Below are 18,158 nucleotides of genomic sequence, written 5' to 3' on the forward strand. Positions count from 1 at the left end.
TTCTTTTTCTTTTCATGTTTATCTGTCTGTCTATGGTTACCTTGAAAGAGTCCTGCCCGGTGGGGAACCTGCACAGATGCTGTTGTTGCTGCGCCTTGAGACCGCCGTTCAGGGGGCGCACAAGGCGTCAACGGCGACGCCACCGATGGCTCGGAAAGTGGTGGCGCCTTGTGCTTTCGCTGTCCCGTTGTTTCCTTGGACCTGGCCTCCAATTTCAAGGGGGGAAGGGGAAGCTAGTGCTAAAAATAGAGTTTTTTAGCAATGGCAAGTGACCTCCATGGGTGAAACACTGGCATCTGATCTCACCGCTAATTTCTTTTTTTCTTTTTGTTTACTACTCCTACTACTACTACTAGTACTATACCAACAGATCCTGCATGGCCTGTCGCCTCCCGTGGACCGTCTGGTCGTCTACCTATGAATGGCTTCCGACAGGTGCAGGCGCTGAGCTTACTTGGGCTGCCTGGTCCGGCGCCCCAGCCCGGCACCCGCGCGCCCCAGTTGGCCGTGTCAGTTCAACCACCACCAACCCCTGCGCTTTAATGCGAGAGCACCATCAATTCACTCACTCGCCTCGCCTCGCCTCACCCTTCTTTACCACCACCACCACCTTCCCTCGCCCAGACTCCTGAGCCGCTGCCTCCCCGTCCACGCGCTGCTACAGCCTTCATCCTCCCGGAGAGATGGGCGCCGCGGCGCGGTCGGCATTGGCGTCGGCCGGCCGTGCGGCGAACGAGGCCGTGAGCCTCTTGGTGTTCGTGCTGCTGGACGCGCTGGAGGTGCTGCTCTGCGTCGTGTACAAGGTGGCGGACTACGTGGCGGAGGGCGCGTGGCGGCCCTGCTACTGCTCGCGCTCGGCCCCGGCGGCGGCGGCCGCGGGGGCCACGGGCAAGATCGTCGTGTCGGAGCGGGGCGGCTCCAAGGTCGTCAGCATGCTGTCGTCCACGAAGTTGCACCTCGAGGACATCTCCGACACGCTCTACGAGCGGCCCTCCGTGCTCGCCTGCGCGGCGGCGTCCGCGTCCGCGTCCGCGTCCGGGTCCGGCGCCTCCAAGCGGCGCCCGGCGGGGGTTGCCGTGCACTCGGCCATCGTGCAGATGCTGCGGGGCAAGATCGGCGTCGGCGGCGGCAAGCACAGGCCGTACCCGTCGCCGCGGTGGTCCGACTGCCACTGCGCCAACTGCAACCCCGCGGACACGGGCCGCCTCTTCGTCCACGTCGAGGCGCCGCAAGGTACGTATGGCGTCGCGCGCGCGCACCCGAGGCCGGCCGGCCGGCCGTCCGTCCGTCAGCGCTCGATCTTCTCACCGTCGTTTCGTTTCTCAACAAATGAAATAATAAATGCAGGCGGCGTCGGCGGCGGCGCGGCGCCGGAGGAGGACGTGCTGTTCATCCACGGGTTCATCTCGTCGTCGGGGTTCTGGACGGAGACGGTGCTCCCGCACGTGAGCCCCTCGGCGCGGTCCCGGCGGCGGCTGTTCGCCGTGGACCTCCTCGGGTTCGGGCGCAGCCCCAAGCCGGCGGACTCGCTGTACACGCTGCGGGAGCACGTGGAGATGATCGAGCGCTCCGTGATCGAGCGCCACGGGGTGCGGTCCTTCCACATCGTGGCGCACTCGCTGGGCTCCATCCTCGCGCTCGCCCTCGCCGTCAAGTACCCCGCCGCGGTCAGGTCGCTCACCCTCGTCGCGCCGCCCTACTTCCCGGTGCCGCGCGGCGAGGTCGGGACGCAGTACGTGCTCCGGACGGTGGCGCCGCGGCGGGTGTGGCCGCCGATCGCGTTCGGCGCCTCGGTGGCGTGCTGGTACGAGCATCTCAGCCGCACCGTCAGCATCGTGCTCTGCAAGCACCACCGCCTCTGGGAGCTCGCCTTCCGCGTCTTCACCCTCTACAGGTACGGGGTACCAATTGCGAATCCAGCCAGTGTTTCCCACCTCCTACATCAACTTACTGCCTTCTTCTCTTGAAAAAAAAGAAGAAGACCTTTTTGGGGCAACAAACCTTTTTCCATTCTTCAGTAGAAACGAGAAACCAAGATCACGAGATTCGGTGAGCATCTGGGAGGTGAAATTAGGTCAGCGACCGGCTCAACAACATTTCCTTGCGTCCTCCATCCAAGGGTTTTGGGGACTGGTTTGTGGTACGCCGGTTGGCCATCTTCTTCCTTCCATTGGTTGGTTTGATTTTGCATGAAACCAACGGGAATTAAGGGAGCGAACGAGCGAGCTCGCTCGTAGAAGAGGTCGCTTCGCATCGCATCATCAATAGGATGATAGGATCTCGACACAGGGTACTCGTACTCCACTCCACTCCCTTGGTACTCCAGCATTTAGGAGCGACGGGTGGGGCCCGGCCTGCATCGCCTGCGACGATGTGATCAATAGGGGAGTTAATAGGGGGGTGCATAGGAATGAGTTGACCTCGGTCAGCCGCTGGCCTGGGGTGCTCGGTGCAGCGGCCGGCGCCCATCCGCCGGTCCACTGCCGGCCGGGTGGCCAGGCCAGACAGACACTGAGCTGCAGCGCTGCACCTGCCCAACTGACCAACCACCAGCTACTCGGGCGATCTCACTGAATTTCCTCGAAAATTTCAAAGGAGGAAAGAAAACAGAGCAAGCCGTTCGTTTCAGTGCAAACTAACGAACAATAGATGCCTTTCATGAGAAGGGTGCGCCATGGCATTGATGCCTAAAGTTAATGTGTGTAGCCATTCGTTCTCGTTAGCAGTATGAGCTTACGCATTTAGCAGCATCAGAAGAAAAGGACATGGCCATTAACTTCTCCAACTCTCTAGGTTCCAAGATTTGGTGAAGGGTACCCCCCAAAGGGGTGTACAGTGTACAGAGTTCATCTTTTCTGCATGTTCATATGATGCAGCCAGCCGGGCGCATGAACAACAGTTCGAGACTGTATAAATGGACAACCAGTGCAGTACTAGCTACTAAACCAAGCTAGGCAGGGTCAGTTTTGGGAGGGACGCTTGTTTGTTATTATTATTTTGGGCTAACCAACCGTTGGTCGTGCTGCGACGGGCAGGGTCCGGACCTACCTCATGGACGGCTTCTTCTGCCACACCCACATCGCGTCGTGGCACACGCTCCACAACATCATCTGCGGCAGCGCCGGCAAGATCGACAAATGCCTGGAGGTCGTCCGGGACCAGCTCACCTGCGACGTCACCGTCTACCACGGCGGGGACGACGAGCTCCTCCCCGTGCAGTGCAGCCACGCGGTGAAGGCAAAGGTCCCGCGCGCCCAGGTCAGGGTCATCGACGGCAAGGACCACGTCACCATCGTCGTCGGCCGGCAGAAGGACCTGGCCAGGGAACTCGAGGAGATCTGGGACAGGAGACGCTGAGGATTAATAATCAAGTTTATAGGACGGAATCACGGGGAGTGTTAAGAACGCACCTCAGAATCAGGTTAACAGAAGGGTGGGGTCTTGGAAGAACATGGCATGGCTGCAAACTAGCAACAAGTTTCTGGACGGAGGCGACAGGAAGTGTAAGGGCAGAAGGGCTCGAGAGAAATGTGAAGGTTACCTAATTACATTTTACCTTTTTTTTCCTTTCCTTTTCTCCCCCATTGTATTTTCTTCTCGTTCTCAAGTTTTCATATTGAAGGCTGAGAAAATTCTTGCCTGGTGCTGTGTATAACTATGATAAATGACGAGTCGTTTCGGCTGTAATCCATGAACAGAATGTGACCTGATCAATTTGTTGAGCTTGCGCCTTCTCTCTTCCCCGGTTCTCTTCGCGGTGCGTTCCTGTGCTTCATGAGATACAACATTATTATTATTGTAATCTATAATGGAAATACAATTCATATAGGAGATGCAAGCAAAACGAATCGCTGAAATAGAACTAGAACTGAAGGCGAATTTCTGATTTCTTGCATGTTCGATGCTTCCCCTGCTGCCCACCATCCTACAGAAGATTGAACACTCTATTCCCATGTCGTGGTTGCCAGTGGTCGGTCCAGCTCAAATCTGGATTCCGGAAGAGAGTTTCCGCGTCAACCTGCAGAGATTCAGAGCAAAGGTCAGAACACCATACCTTGCTGTACCCTGTGGACACATTACGGTGTCTTCGAAATGCATTGTCGCCTGAATGGTTCCCATAAATGGTGCATAACTACCTATAAAATTATGAATGGACCCAAGATGCTCCAAAAAAAAATCACGGCATAGCAAAATCGATATACCTGCGCACTGTCCAACTCCTCCCCATCAACTGTTCATCCGACTTTCCCAATCTTTACCTGATGGAGATCATAAGGAGCTGCCACAGGAGGACGATAAAGTAAAAGGATTCACCGTCTCCCAACTAGGGCCGCAGCTTGCTGTACTTGCGCAGAGTTATTACAGTTTACAGCTGCATCTGCCTGCCTGCGCAACAGAACGGCTCAATCTAACAGCAACCATTCACTCCAGCCCAAGATTTTGTTTGAAACATGGAGCGAAATCTCCGATCTATCACTCACACTTAGAACGTGTTTGGATTTAGGGATTAATTTTTAATCCGGGTCACGTCAAATATTTGGATGCGAATTAGAAGGACGAAATATGAAATATGAGCTGACTATAAAATTAATTGCATAAATGGAGACTAATTCACAAGATGAATCTATTAAGCCTAATTAATTCATCATTAGCATATATTTACTGTAGCACAACATTATCAAATCATGAACTAATTAGGCTTAATGATTCGTCTCAAGAATTAATCTACATTTATGCAATTAATCTAATCAGTATCAAACATCCATATCCAAACAACTGTAATGGCACTGTCTCCAGCAACTTAATTTACAGTGTAATCAGTGTAGTAAAAGCTGGCAGCCATGCAAGATCTCATGTACAGTGAGATGAAGCCTGCTCATTCAATACAAGTGCTCCCCGTTTGAGGCGTTCCATCAATCCTCCCGTGCCCACCACCCCAAGCAAGCAGCGGACCATTGTCTGGACGGTGGCCGCGTGTAGCGATCTAGGGTTCCTTCCTGCTGCTCAAGAACTGCCTGGACAAAGCGAGCCAGCACAAGAAACAAGCATGAAATTGAGCAATGCTGTAGCCATGCTCCAGCTCGGCTAGGCTTGTTGGGACTTGGGGGTGGTCAAAATTGAGATCCGTTTATGCCACTTGCAGCACCTACCTCAGTATACATGCCAAACCAATCATGGGTTGATTTTGCATCCTGCACAAGAGTTCAGATGGCAATGATAAGGAAATGATATCAGTTACAGAAGGAAAATCCTTTGGATTGGACCTGGGGATCGGAAGGTATACCTGGACTCCTTGTATGCATCCATGCAAGGAGTGGACTGAAATGAAGGCATCTCCTGGATATCTCTGGTCCAGCAGGTATTTAATCAATGAAGAGCACACAGGATGCACGGGAGAAGGCAGAAGTTACCACAGTAACAAAGAATAATACAAGAAGAGAAATGTAACACCTACCTGCAGAGTAATTACAAGTGAAAAATCACTGGACAAAACCAGATACCGGATCTGGAAGTGGAGACAAGGAATTAGTATATCAGATGCACGAGGGGAACAGAAAGCTTTAAGGGAAAAAGACAAAACTTTAAAGAATCGTATGGAAACACACTGGCATAGCTTATTGATAAACAAACAAACAAACATGTAGTTAACACAAAAGGCTCATGTAGTTACTGAAACCTGTTGCATGGTATTGTAAACATCCTGAACTTGCAGATCTGAAGTACCGAGCCTTACTTGTTGCACGTATAATATTCAAGAGGAGAAAGTAAAGCTCTATCGTGAGCTCCAGGCACAGAATACAGAAGAATAGAAACATATGCCTCAGTATATGATGGAATCCACGAAATATGTTGGAACACCATGGCAGTGTATCCCCCTTGAGTCATACAATCATACTGAAACATACAAACATATGGAGAAGGGCAAAAATCAACCAGAGAATTTGGGGGGGGGGGGGGGGGGGGGTTAAACATCATTTTTTTTCTTTTGCAATCATTTAGCATTCGACAATCATCAAGGAGGCACATTATAAGCAGCGAAGGATATACAAAGGGCTGCAAAGCTCAACCTTCTCTGCCAATGCAGCCTTTCTAACCCGACCAACTATAAGTTAAACCCTGTTAGAAATTGCAAAAGAACTGTACAACAAATAGAGAAGAGGATCTACTTTGGTGTAAGTTAACTCTGAACAACGAACAGGATTAATCCGCTAGGGTGGACTGAACTACCGCCATGTAAGGCACAAAAGCCCTCATTGCATATGAGATCACGCTGAATCCAGGATCTCCATATGCCACTTCATCAAGCCACAGAAACTCAACTTGGCATCCAAGCTACTGCATGCACAACATGCTTGTCGAGTGCACAGAGGTCTAAGCCTTTGACTGACCTATAGCTACGATAATGGAAAGATGCCTAACTAAATACAAAAGTAAATGTGCTGAAATGGTCAATGCTTTTCTGGGCCACCCCGATAGTCTGGGTAATAGGTATCCTGCTGATCTTGTTGGCAGCACTGGTGAACCATAAGGTTCACATTCACAGTCTTAGTTCATTTGGATTGGAGCACGATCACTGAGTGAGAGCTTGGTGTTTTAAAAGAGCTTCCTTTGCACACAACACCACTGCGAATGTGAACCTTATGGTTTGGCAGGTTTGTTAACCACATGCAAATGCCTGTCAACCATCTTGTCCACAAAGGATTCAATCTGCATTGATGGTAAACACCCATGAGTTAAAACATATAACATTATTCCGATTAAGTAAAAGAATTATCGGAAGAGACTAGTAAGGCGTAGAATGGCTCCTGCTGTCAGAATCCCAAGCCATCAGATAGAAATCAACAGAATAATAACATCATTGGTAGAGAGCTATGCAGTATTATAAGGTAGGGTCTGGACAAAAGTATAAAACTTGGGTAAGAAGTGAACATTGCCGCACCTTATTTTTCCTTTTAACATCAAGAAACTCGTGAGTGGTCATCAATTTTTCTCCTTCCGAGCATGTCTCAATTATCTGTTGGGCAGAGAGAAACAGAGACACTGTGAGTATCGTTACTATCATATTAATGACCTAATTCACCAGGCAACAGTACTCAAATAGATCACAGAAGGATGATGGAAATAACATGATAAGAAAATCGAGCAACACATGCAGCTCTACATGGAAAATAAACATTTTAAAGTATGAACTAACTACCATAAAACAGAGTATCAAGTTACGTTTTCAAGTTGATAATCCAATAAAAAGATTACCTTGTTAACAGCTTTCCGCATGATTGTTTTGTACCCCTCGCGGTCAATCTTTTTTCCTCTGTATAATGGCATCAGCAGCGAGGCTATGAAATTCACAAGACCCTGTTTTATATGCTCCACGCCTCTTGATTGCCGTTCGGATGCAGGTTTGCTGTCGGCACCCTGTGAGGCAGAGCTACGGCATGCCTGCTTCTGACTAGTTGAATCTTCTTCATCAGGTATGCGTATCCGACTGTAGAACTCTTTATCAGCTTCCATTGCCTGTGCTTGCCACCTCTCAATGGCTAGAGGATCCTTCACACCATCAATGCAGATTGTATCAGTATCCACCCATGCCCGACCGTCTAAAATACCAATGTCTGTAGAATGATCCCTAGTATTTGCTAGGCAGGATTTCTCGTTTGAGTGGCTCCTCTGTGTGCCATTATCACCAGACATTTTCAAGCTGTCAACATCAGCGCAGTTAGCATCATCAGGTGAGTTCTTAGCTTTGCCATTCTTGGAACCATTTTCTGATATGCACTCAAGTCTCCCAAAATTATCCTTCAATGCTTTTTTTCTTGTATCAGATTCATCCAAATGGTGATCACGCATCGCAAAAGTATGGAATGACGGTATCTTTGGAAGCTCACGAGGCACATTTATCTCTGCCTCTACAGATGCATATGCCTATGAAACACACAAAAAACATACATGAGTAAAGAGTTGGACAATTTTCCCTTTTTTTAGAACACTGCAAAAGTTTATTTATTTTGGACTAACATCACCAACTAGAATATTTTCATATACCACTCTGATTCTAATTAGAGCCTTAATTACCATAATTGGCAATTGGCTGCCTTAAATTTTATCAAATTTCTATTTTTTGTTTAATCTAAAGTCAGAGTCAAAACTGTTTACAAGTTTCAAAATTCTAAGCCTAAAATTCCACATTGGGATTTTTAAAGTTTCCATTGGATGTTCGATCACACGTGATCAGTGATAAGTAATATTGCTCTAATCATTGCACAATACAAGGTATGTCCCAAACACGTGCACAAAATAAGGAGGACCATAGTAGCTTTTCTTGGAAGTACTGCAAAGAAAAACTTCACTCAGTGATAAATAAAAAGAAAGAAGAGCAACAGGTTATAGATAAGGAAAAAATTGTAAATGTCTCGATATTTTGCATTCACAACTATAGTTTGCAGAAAAATATATGCCCTAGTTTTTGCAATAAAAGAAATAAAGCTTAAACTAGAAAATTTATGTGCAGATTTTGCAATAGATGAAAAAAGCTTAAAGTAGCACAAAATTTCCAACTCTGCAGTGTCGGGTAATGAAATTATGACAATATAGAGAGGCACATAACAAGCTTTCTCAGCTTTTTGTGAATAACGTTCACATGAGAGCTGATAAGGATGCTCAATGGTGAAGATTAAAACATAACTAGTTGGAAAAAAACTTGATCAAAAGAAAACTTTAGTCACAGACCTGTGCAGCTGCTATGGCAGCAGCTCGAGCAGCCTCAGCAGCAGCAAATGCAGCAGCTTCTTCCTCAGACATAGGAATGCCATGCTCCACCTTAGATTCAATAACATGCTGTTGCTTTTGGGAAAACGAGTTGTCATCGGACCTTCTAACAGTCCCAGTTTCCAATTTTGTTTCCTTGTTCTCAAACTTCTTGCTTGCTTTTGGTGGTGAGTGGCTACTTGTGAATCTTGCACGCTGGCGCTGGGAAGCTACTTTATTATTGTCCGAAGATTCATTTGGTACACGTAAGGCAGGCTTTCCTGATTGCAAATCCTTACTCTTTGTCTTACTCAATTCAATTGACGGTGTTCGACGCAGCAATTTGAGTCCACCATTACTGGCCTTTTCTTTACGAAAAACTTCAATCCAAACACTGACCAATTGACGAGCTATAGCACGAATATCTCGGCTTGTGTGCACACAAACCTTTTCCTTAACAGTCCTCCCAATTCCTGCATGAAGTTCAAAGAGAAGAATCAGGCTTGTCACCAGGCTGCAATAGCAAATAATTTATACAAGCATCTACGGGCGCACTAACTACAACAGACAGAGATCAATTCAGTAGTGCACATATATAGTAATAGGTATTTGCTTATTTGTTTTCCTTTTCATCAACCAAATGAATGAACAACCATTATATAAAAGTAAAACAGGAAGGGGTTTGCTAAACTGGCAAGGTAAATTAGATGCCTAAGAATAAGAATGTAATAACCAATAACTACAGCAGACAGATCAATTCAGTAGTGCACATATATACTTATATAGTAATAGGTATTTGGTTATTTGTTTTCCTTTTCTACCTAATGAATGAACAACCATTATATAAAAGTAAAACAGGATGGGGTTCGCTAAACTGGCAAGGTAAATTAGACTCCTAAGAATATGAATGTAATAACCCAATAAGGTTTTGTACCCTTCCAAAGTTTAAGGTTGGAAGGGAGGAACATGAAACACCTGCCATGTCGAGTGGCATTCCCTACCAAATGTCATTTAAAGGGATATGGAACTTTGTATATACCTGACAAGCGCACAGCTACCAGATCAGTGGAAACAAGCACAAGCAAGCGAACACAGTGCCGCAGTAGTTGAGTAGCATTTTTCCCAAGTGAATCCTGCCAAATTTAGATTGCAAACATGAAGATTTTTCAATATAGGAAAAGTACTGGTACTATGACTGCTTAAAGAAATAACTCGTTAATCAACTTACAAGTATCCAAGAGTTCAGTTTGCTTAGTCCTTCTTTAGACCCAGCAAATGATTTAAGAACATCTGTAGGAAGCTTCAATAACTCCTTAGCCAAATGTAGGCGCCCTGATGTTGTCTTTGCACTGAAGAACATTTCTTGCAGTAAAGATTCCTTGCTAACAATTGGATACGTCACATCAGATGAGTTTTTACTTAGAGCAGTAGAAAGTTCACATGCTTCAAGTCTATTTGACATGTCTCTAACTTCATTTCTTTCACTGTCTGACTGCATTTGGTAAGTTTGTAGAGCTTCTACCTCAGCGATATAGTCATTTCCGGTGTTTACTAGGTCAATGATGCGAACAGCTTCTCGCAAACCACTCAAAATTGCACCACCAACAGTATCTGGATGCTCTTTGCATGTTGCTTCACCAGCAAAAAATAAACAATTTGCAACTGGCCTTCCGAGAATGTCGTAATCTCGCCCTGATGCTCCAACTGCAACATAAGAGTAAGCACCTCTACTAAAGGGATCAAGGCCCCAATTTGTCACAACAGATGCAACTGGATCAGGTACAGAAGCATCCCTAAAGAGCTTCCGGAGAACCACCATAGCATTGTTAACATGAACATCAGAACTGATGCTTTGCCCATCTATAGCAGCCTTCCCAGCAAGTAGAGCTATCAGAACTGGTGCCCCAACTGTCTTTCTGAGGTTCCAAAACATACAGCACTGTCCTCTTAAATCTGTTTCTTCTGCAGTTGCACCAAAGTAATCCACATTATCATCCCAAAATACCTCAGGGAACTCCAATACTATTTTGTTTAGAATACCAAACCCAAGCTTGTTTATAGAAGATAGTTTCCAATCTGGCAAGGAGGGCGTAAATTTAATTGTCTGTGCTTTCAAGCAACCAAGAGGAACAGTGATTAACACAGCATCTCCAGTAAATTCGTTGCCATTTGAGGTGGAAACCTTGACGTGTTTCCCATCCTTACAGCTAGCCCCCAACTCATCAGATCCATACAGTACTTCAGTTACAACATGGTTTAACCTAATATCAAGTCCTTTTGCAAGGCTGCACAGAACATTGTCATAACCGCCTTTTATCATGCAATGAGGACCACCAAATCCTCCATATACATCATCCTGGTTCCAGTATGGAAGGGATACAGATTTTAGCGGTGCAGCACAACCATACTCTAAATGTGCAAAGTGCCAGTTCATAACCCTTCTCTCAAGAGGACTGAGGACGTCGACCTTATCATCCTTCCCACAATGAGCTATCTCCTTTTCTGTTGAAGCACTTTTGGAAATGTCTATAGCTCCAGCATTTGTCAAACTTTTCAAGTGATCATCCCGCTCAACAGAATCCATATGTTGAGCTGCACGACGCTTCCTAAGAGCGTACTCCAGACCGTCCTCAAGGGATAAACCAATTGCACTGTCACCATTTTGCGCAAACAGCAGTGCCATCTCATCAAGAAGGCCATTATATTCAGCTTCTAAATCTTCATCCAGTGCATCAGGAACCTTGTTACCAGTTACTACATCATACAGAGGGCAAGCACTAGTCAACACAGTCAGTTCAAGACCAAGCTGAGAACAGATCAAAGAGGATGGATCAGCTCGTCTTTCAGTAGCTATATCAGCCTCCACTCCTGTAATAATGCTAGCACCCAAATCTACAGGAACTGAAAGTGACGTGCGATCTGTATAAACACGACCACCAATCCTATCTCGTGCCTCAAGAACAGTGATCGAAAAACCTTGGCGTTGCAAATGGCGAGCCGCAGTTAAACCAGCAGGGCCAGCTCCCACAATGATTATCTTTTTGCGATATGCACCTGATTCAACCCTACCACTTTGACAGTTATTTCCACAAGTTTCAATTTCTGGTGCTTCTGGTTGGTGAGAGACTTCAACTTTTCGAACAAAAGAGTCCACATATGACCTGCCTTGTATATCCAAATTGCTGGACGGCAATGATGCATCTCTACCTTCAGTTGATACACCAAGATTCTTTTCTTCAGTTGGCTGTTCTTCAGACTTCAAGTGAGGTAGCAACTCCAGAGCATCACAGTCAACAGCGGGGCAATCCTTATCATTTGATGCTTCTACTAAAGCACACTCGGTATTTTTAACACATTCAGTTCTGCAGCATTCAATGCCTGTGCCATACTCAAAATCCCCATTCTGGAGTGGTACAGAGACAATGTCATCTTGAATGCTTACTGATTCAATTCTATGTGATTCATTTAGCTTGGGTACTTCCACAAATTCAGGAGTGTCGTGCTCCTTTGCCACTTTATCCGATGCAATTCCAGCATTTATGTAGCCCTGAAATTCATGAAGTATGGTGTGTTATCATTCAGGTACTCTTTTGCAATTAAGAAAAACATACTGACTAAAAGAACAAGCTGATTGCATGTAAAGGAAAACGAATGCTCAAGTGTGATAGTTGTTTTTGGTTTGAGCTACCCAGCGCTGTTCAGTGTGGCGTTGTTGTAAACTTATTGCTTTCCTCTTAATGAAACACATGCTCAGGCACATTCTCGAAAAAAGTAAAAAGAAAAGGAGTGTTCAATGGTTCAGAAGGTCAGTGAGCAAGTCATCAAAGAGGTCTGATAGGTGCAGCTAACCTAGGTGGAAGTTGACAGCTTAATCTGGTAAGGCAATTTTGGAAAGTAATGAAACCTGTGTTATGAAGCCTGACCAAGAGTAAGGGTGACTCAACTTACATTTTGGTCTAAGAACAAATACACATCACGAATAAGTGCTTGACGTGGCAACTCATCTTTCAAAGGAAAGACGGAAACACCACATTCTGCAAGATTCAATAAATGTTTAACATCCTTGCTCCAGCGACTTAGTATCATATTCCTGGAATACAAAAAGAAACAGACACAAAAACAATGATGCAGGGTTAATTCCACCAAAATTTGATATTAAGATGGTAAAAAGAAAATCAGGGTACATATAGCTCAAAAGTAAAACATTAACCTACCTGCACTCTAGGTACTCCTGAAGGCCGCCCTTGTTCTTCAAGACTTCCTTGAACTTTATCTTCTCAATTGGTGTAACAGCCTTTGCCTTCAGGCCAGCACGTACTGCAGCAACACCATTATCACCTCCACCCTCATAAACTTCTGAGGTTTTAATTTTATCTTTTGATTTTACTGATTGGTCCGTAAAGCTGGCTGAGGGGTTCGAGAACAGCCCCTGCTCTTGCATTAGAGTTTCCCAATCAACATCACCCTCATATGCCATGTCACCATGTTTGCGTTTTTTGGAACTTCGTGTAACACGTTTCACCTTTGACGTGTTATCTGTGTCTTCATAATCCAATGGCACTTCCACATCAGCCATATCCACATCATTCGCAGGTGCTGGCATGTCATGCGAAGAACAAGAATCGTTGGCCCCCAAAACAGCCAGCTCACCGAAATTTCGCTCTGTAAGCACAACTGCATTTGGTTCAATACTTTCTATTGTTTCAGCTGGTTTACTATCAGCATCAACAGATGATAATGCCTCTTTTCGTCGAACAGGTTTCCAGGGCACTGGTTTTGGTTTTAGACCAGTTTTCCTTCTTATGATTGATGTTGGTGACTTGCCTTGAGAACAATCCACATCATCACTGCTGTCCTTCCCTAGTGTTTGAGAATATGTGTGTGCATCAGAAACACCAACATTGATTGTGTTTGCTGCAGTGCAAGATGTTTTTTCAGCAACCTTTCCTGAACAAGGTTTCAACCCAGGGTGATTGCTTGCCCAAACTGAGATTTCAACATGATGAGTAGCCCCATTGGAAGGGTTCCTAGATCCATCCTTCAGTACTTTGCTGGCTTCCGCATCTTGCAGAAGCGCTTCTCCTAATGATCGGTGGCATAATTCATCATCTGCAGCCTTCTCTTTCATAAGAGACTTATTTTCCAGGTCAGGAGAAAAAGAAGATAATCCTCCCAACGTTTGGTGAGGACCAACCGTATAGTGTCTAGTAGACTTGCTACCATTTGCCTTTGCCTTTGCCTTTCGGGGCAATGAGGCTTTCCGATCCTGCACAGCAGCATTCTTCATCTCTTCCTTTGTGCGTCGCCTTCTCCTTTTAGTGCCCTTGGAAGCTGTATCTGGAACCAAAGCAGATCCCTTGTCAAGACCTTCCTCGTCATGTTGACAAGCAACTTCAACACCTTCAGCCTCCTTCTCTGAGACCTGCCGAGACTTCCGACCAGATCTTGTAAACAGCACGGACAAGGAGTCTTCCAATCCCAAATCATCCAGACGCTGAGCGCCATCCCCAGCAATTTCAACATCCCCTAACTTTACGACACTCAGATTGCTATCCTCATCAGTAACATCATTACCTGTATGGACACCACCCTGCACATCTTCCTGTTGAACCAACATTTGAACCTCAGCTCCACATTCAGCCACTGCACCGAAATCATTACCATCCTTGCCCTTCTTCCGCTTCTTCAACTTCTTCCTTATGATAGCCAACGTATCATCCATCTCCCCTGGCCACACACCCTCCCCTCAGCCACCACGAGCTCCACAAGGCGAGGACTTCACTTGGGTCATGGGGGTTCAGTTGAACCCCCTAAATTCTTGGAAAACTGACCACACCCTCACCATAAACAGGTATGAGCAGGTGCTATCTTGTCAACTAATACCGAGATGAAAAACCTAATCGAACCATGGATTGATGGATTGGGTAAGTAGGGCATCAGGCGGCACGCAAATCAAAAACCAACTCAATGGAGAACAAAACAAACCCTTAGACCAAAGGAATTCATCGAGACAAGAAGGGATTACTCACCAAAACCAGAAGGAAATCAGCCCCTCGCCCTGATGGATCTCCACCCCACACTACTAGGGAGAACCAGCCCTGCAGCAGTGGTAGCGGAGGAAGAGAGGTGGGCGGAAAATCCTGCGCAGAGAGACAGAGAAAACGATGGAGTAAGCACCCGGCGGCGTGGTCCTCGGCGACGCGCCGTAGGAAGCTAAAGCCTTGTGCGACGTCTAGGGCTGGGAGGCACATACACGGGTTTGGGCGGGTCAGTAAGGTCCTATTCCACCCCACCGGCAGCAAGATTCGTCCGGGCACCGGGCGAGGCAACTGCGGCGGCGGCGCAGGCGAGGTCGGCCGCGACGGGGAGGGCCGGATGTTTTTTGCTCGGAGAGGGGACGGGGACGGAGGCGGGGTGATGTGGGTCGGGAGGAGAGGGGGGGTTAATACGGTTTTACGCTGTGCTGGCTGTTTTGGTTTTTCACCAATTCTGTGTGCAAATATAGCTGTTTTTTATAATTCTACCAACGTTCAAATGAAACATGTGTCTGGTTTTGTATATATTGGAATTATATAGAAATTCTAGACATGGTTTGAAAAAAATTATTACTAATATATGTATTTTTTACTATAATTTTGTTTCTAAGTTAATGGTTATTCATGTATATGCTTTAAAGTTCAAAAAAATATTAGCATCCTGTTCCAACCATAATATACTTTTTCTTTTTCCTTGTGACGAGTGTCATCTAAAATGTTCATAATAATATTTGCAGTAGAAGATGCTGATAGAACATGTTTAACTAGTTTTGCATTTGCATAGGCATACAGTAAAGCGCGGGAAAAGACGGATGATAAGCAACCGCTAGTGGTCAAGTATTTTAATTCTATAACCGACATGCACTAAGTTATAAAATAGATTGATCGGGATTATAAGGAAAAAATTAGTGCTCACAAAGAGGCATGCGTAAACGACAAAAAAAACCGACAAATCTAGTGACGACATCGATGTAGGTGGCAAGCAGATAAATATAGCAGCTAAATTTCGTTAAATGTTATCTGTAACGTATACTACGTTACAATATTATGAGAAATAATTATAAATGATGCGTTGTAAGCAACTGAGAAATGGTATATCGACAGTTACCGAAAATCGGATAAGATGGCAAGAGAATGAGGTGCTAATCTAAGTAACTTTAAAGCTATATCTTATTGCAAAAGTATTGCACTGCACGTTATTACGAAGGCACGTGGCAATAGGTCAAATAATTATAAATTCTTTTTTTCTTTGTTGTAATATATTTTGTTGGTTATATCAAGAACGGCAAAGCATCTCGTGTATATGTAGATACTTATTTTTTAGGATGGTAAAGATTAACAGAAGGGCAAACATTACTTTTCATTATACGAAAGACACCCTAGGACATCTTATACCTAGTTTGTTCTAATATTCCGTTAAAAAGAAAATTACTCTATGAAAGGCACAATATGTTACGGTGCCAAAAGATATATAGCAGTAAATAATTAACTAGAAACTATGTGAGAAGCATAATACGAGGTAGTACCAAAAAAATATATCCTATACCAAGTCTGCCCATTAATATTGAGGTACTTGATTCGCAAAACTACCCAAATTAAATCTTGGTGACGTGGGTGGTAAGGGAGAACCTTCACTTGTTTCAGATACAATTAATAGTTATAATATCTCATCTTCTCATAGTATATATCTAGAAGAAATACTAATTAACTACGTACAGATATGCTATAGCCTAAAACTATAGCCGTTACTCTTAATATGTAGATCTACATCGCTCGAAGATTTGGAAGCCTACGGAGCCTCTGCTACTGTTTGATGCTATTCGCGATCGGAAGAGCGTCACCTGTCCGTCACGGCTTGCGCGTCAACGTTGTGTTTCCTTCAAGCGCGTGGCCTGCTTCCGTTCCACCCAAATGCGGCGCCCCGCACGTGGGGCCAAGTCAGGCGCGTCGTCGGTGCCTGCAGAACAAATCGTCTCCGTCTGGTTCGCCTCTCCGTCCTCGCCTCCAGCGCCGCCGCCTCCTCACCTTCGCCTCACGTGTCCGCCACTCGCCCGGCGCCCGCGACGCTCGCATGTCCCATCGCTGCCCGCTCCTACCCGCAGCCCGCCAGCGCCAGGGGCCCCGCCTGCTCTGCTGCTGCGGCTCGCGCAAGCACGCGCCGCCCTCGCCGGCGTCATCCCAAGCAGGTAGCCGACGCCGTTGAAGCCGTGGCCGGACGATCCTTGTGTCACCCTTCCCATCGGCTCAACTCGGTATGTGACCAATTCTGTGCCCTCCTCTGCTCCGACTGATATGATGTCGCCGCCTCAAGCGGATGGCCGAAGTCGTCGAGACGACGACCAGATGCATGACGGCGCACTGCTAGAGCCGCTGGACCTGCGGAGGCACCACGACTCCACGAGCAACACTGCAACAGCAGTATTAGGCCCTGTAGTGGTTCGCCGTCCTCCTCCGTTTCACGACGTGCTGCCCCGCTGCCTGTTGCCTCCTTCGGTTCACCTCGCGCTTGCCTCCATAACATCCGTGCGCTTGCCTGTGTCGATGCGCTGACACTCAAGGCCACCGAAGCAGCTTCCAGCGCGTCACGGATCATTCCCAATAGTCTTCTGGACCGAATAAGTCAAACCCTCGACCACACTAGCGTCACCTTCTCTTCTGACCAACAGGTACAGGATCTCTCTTCCTCTCTTTTCTTTTGTTTCCAAATTCCTTCAGAGAATTCCATATCTATTTGCTCTCAGTGTCCATAAGAAGACTGTGGGCTTTCCGGTGCAATTTGTGTGCTAATACTAACGAACTGCAAACATTGATAAGTTTGTTTTATGTCCGGTTAATCTGTTGGTCTGTCGTGTGCTCAATGGTTCACCGGATGGTTGTACTGCTTATACCAAATAAACTGGTGCCATGCATTCATTCCTGTGGTCAACGAACCTTACCGACACAAAGGCATGTTTGTGTGATTGTAAAAATAGTGGAGTTGCTATACATCATCTGAAAATAGCTCAGTATGACAGGTACCCATCTCAAATATATCGTTTCTTTTCAGAAACTCATGTAGATTACCTTTTGTTTATACCCTACCTATATTCTACATTCTGAATATTGCTTTGATTGAATCTTTGAAATTTTATCACGGTTATAACCTCACAGTGATGTACTTCTACTTTGGGTTTACATGTCCCACTCTGATACCTAATTGATTTCTAGCTTTCATGGTTCTGTTTGTTTTGTGCCTTTGGGTTTCAGATCAAGGGCAATTTGAGTCTTGCTTGGGAGATGATGCGTTTCAAGATTGGTTTGTAAAATAGGTTGTCCATATACGGTCTGGTTTGTAATAGATTGGCTATTATCAATTAGTTGTCTGGCATGCGATGCTCA

At 46.0% G+C, this 18,158-nt stretch overlaps 2 protein-coding genes and 1 long non-coding RNA gene across 3 annotated transcripts; 1 reads left to right on the forward strand and 2 right to left on the reverse strand.

The window, feature by feature from the left end:
* The first annotated feature begins 194 nt into the window (after positions 1-194).
* Positions 195-3,687, forward strand: LOC112877908 (probable lysophospholipase BODYGUARD 1). The gene is made up of 3 exons (XM_025942280.1): positions 195-1,233; positions 1,348-1,894; positions 3,036-3,687. The coding sequence occupies exons 1-3, from the start codon at positions 684-686 to the stop codon at positions 3,355-3,357; spliced, it is 1,419 nt and encodes a 472-aa protein (XP_025798065.1). The 5' UTR covers positions 195-683; the 3' UTR covers positions 3,358-3,687.
* On the reverse strand, positions 2,778-3,552 carry LOC112877909. Its single transcript, XR_003225596.1, has 2 exons — positions 3,411-3,552; positions 2,778-3,338 (listed from the first exon to the last, which is right to left on the reverse strand). It is a non-coding gene; the product is annotated as an uncharacterized LOC112877909 (long non-coding RNA).
* Positions 3,688-5,958: 2,271 nt separating the features above from the next.
* On the reverse strand, positions 5,959-15,161 carry LOC112877907 (lysine-specific histone demethylase 1 homolog 3). Its single transcript, XM_025942279.1, has 10 exons — positions 15,001-15,161; positions 14,775-14,885; positions 12,960-14,641; positions 12,694-12,835; positions 9,974-12,292; positions 9,785-9,878; positions 8,728-9,218; positions 7,255-7,923; positions 6,941-7,015; positions 5,959-6,708 (listed from the first exon to the last, which is right to left on the reverse strand). Exons 3-10 carry the CDS (start codon positions 14,465-14,467, stop codon positions 6,640-6,642), a joined length of 5,367 nt encoding a protein of 1,788 aa, XP_025798064.1. The 5' UTR covers positions 14,468-14,641; positions 14,775-14,885; positions 15,001-15,161; the 3' UTR covers positions 5,959-6,639.
* Positions 15,162-18,158: the final 2,997 nt, after the last annotated feature.

The sequence above is a fragment of the Panicum hallii genome, chromosome 9 (genome assembly GCF_002211085.1).
Source record: "Panicum hallii strain FIL2 chromosome 9, PHallii_v3.1, whole genome shotgun sequence".
Taxonomy (NCBI): Eukaryota; Viridiplantae; Streptophyta; class Magnoliopsida; order Poales; family Poaceae; genus Panicum; species Panicum hallii.

What these genes read in the sequence shown, in the direction of transcription:
- LOC112877907 (XM_025942279.1), bottom strand. Translation starts at nt 14,467, where the DNA reads ATGGATGATACGTTGGCTATCATAAGGAAGAAGTTGAAGAAGCGGAAG. An exon ending in CAGGAGTACCTAGAGTGCAG is followed by an intron (nt 12,836 to 12,959) that starts GTAGGTTAATGT and finishes TTTGTATTCCAG; the next exon opens with GAATATGATACTAAGTCGCT. An exon ending in AACTGAACTCTTGGATACTT is followed by an intron (nt 9,879 to 9,973) that starts GTAAGTTGATTA and finishes TAAATTTGGCAG; the next exon opens with GATTCACTTGGGAAAAATGC.
- LOC112877908 (XM_025942280.1), top strand. Translation starts at nt 684, where the DNA reads ATGGGCGCCGCGGCGCGGTCGGCATTGGCGTCGGCCGGCCGTGCGGCG. An exon ending in CCACGTCGAGGCGCCGCAAG is followed by an intron (nt 1,234 to 1,347) that starts GTACGTATGGCG and finishes TAATAAATGCAG; the next exon opens with GCGGCGTCGGCGGCGGCGCG. An exon ending in CGCGTCTTCACCCTCTACAG is followed by an intron (nt 1,895 to 3,035) that starts GTACGGGGTACC and finishes TGCGACGGGCAG; the next exon opens with GGTCCGGACCTACCTCATGG.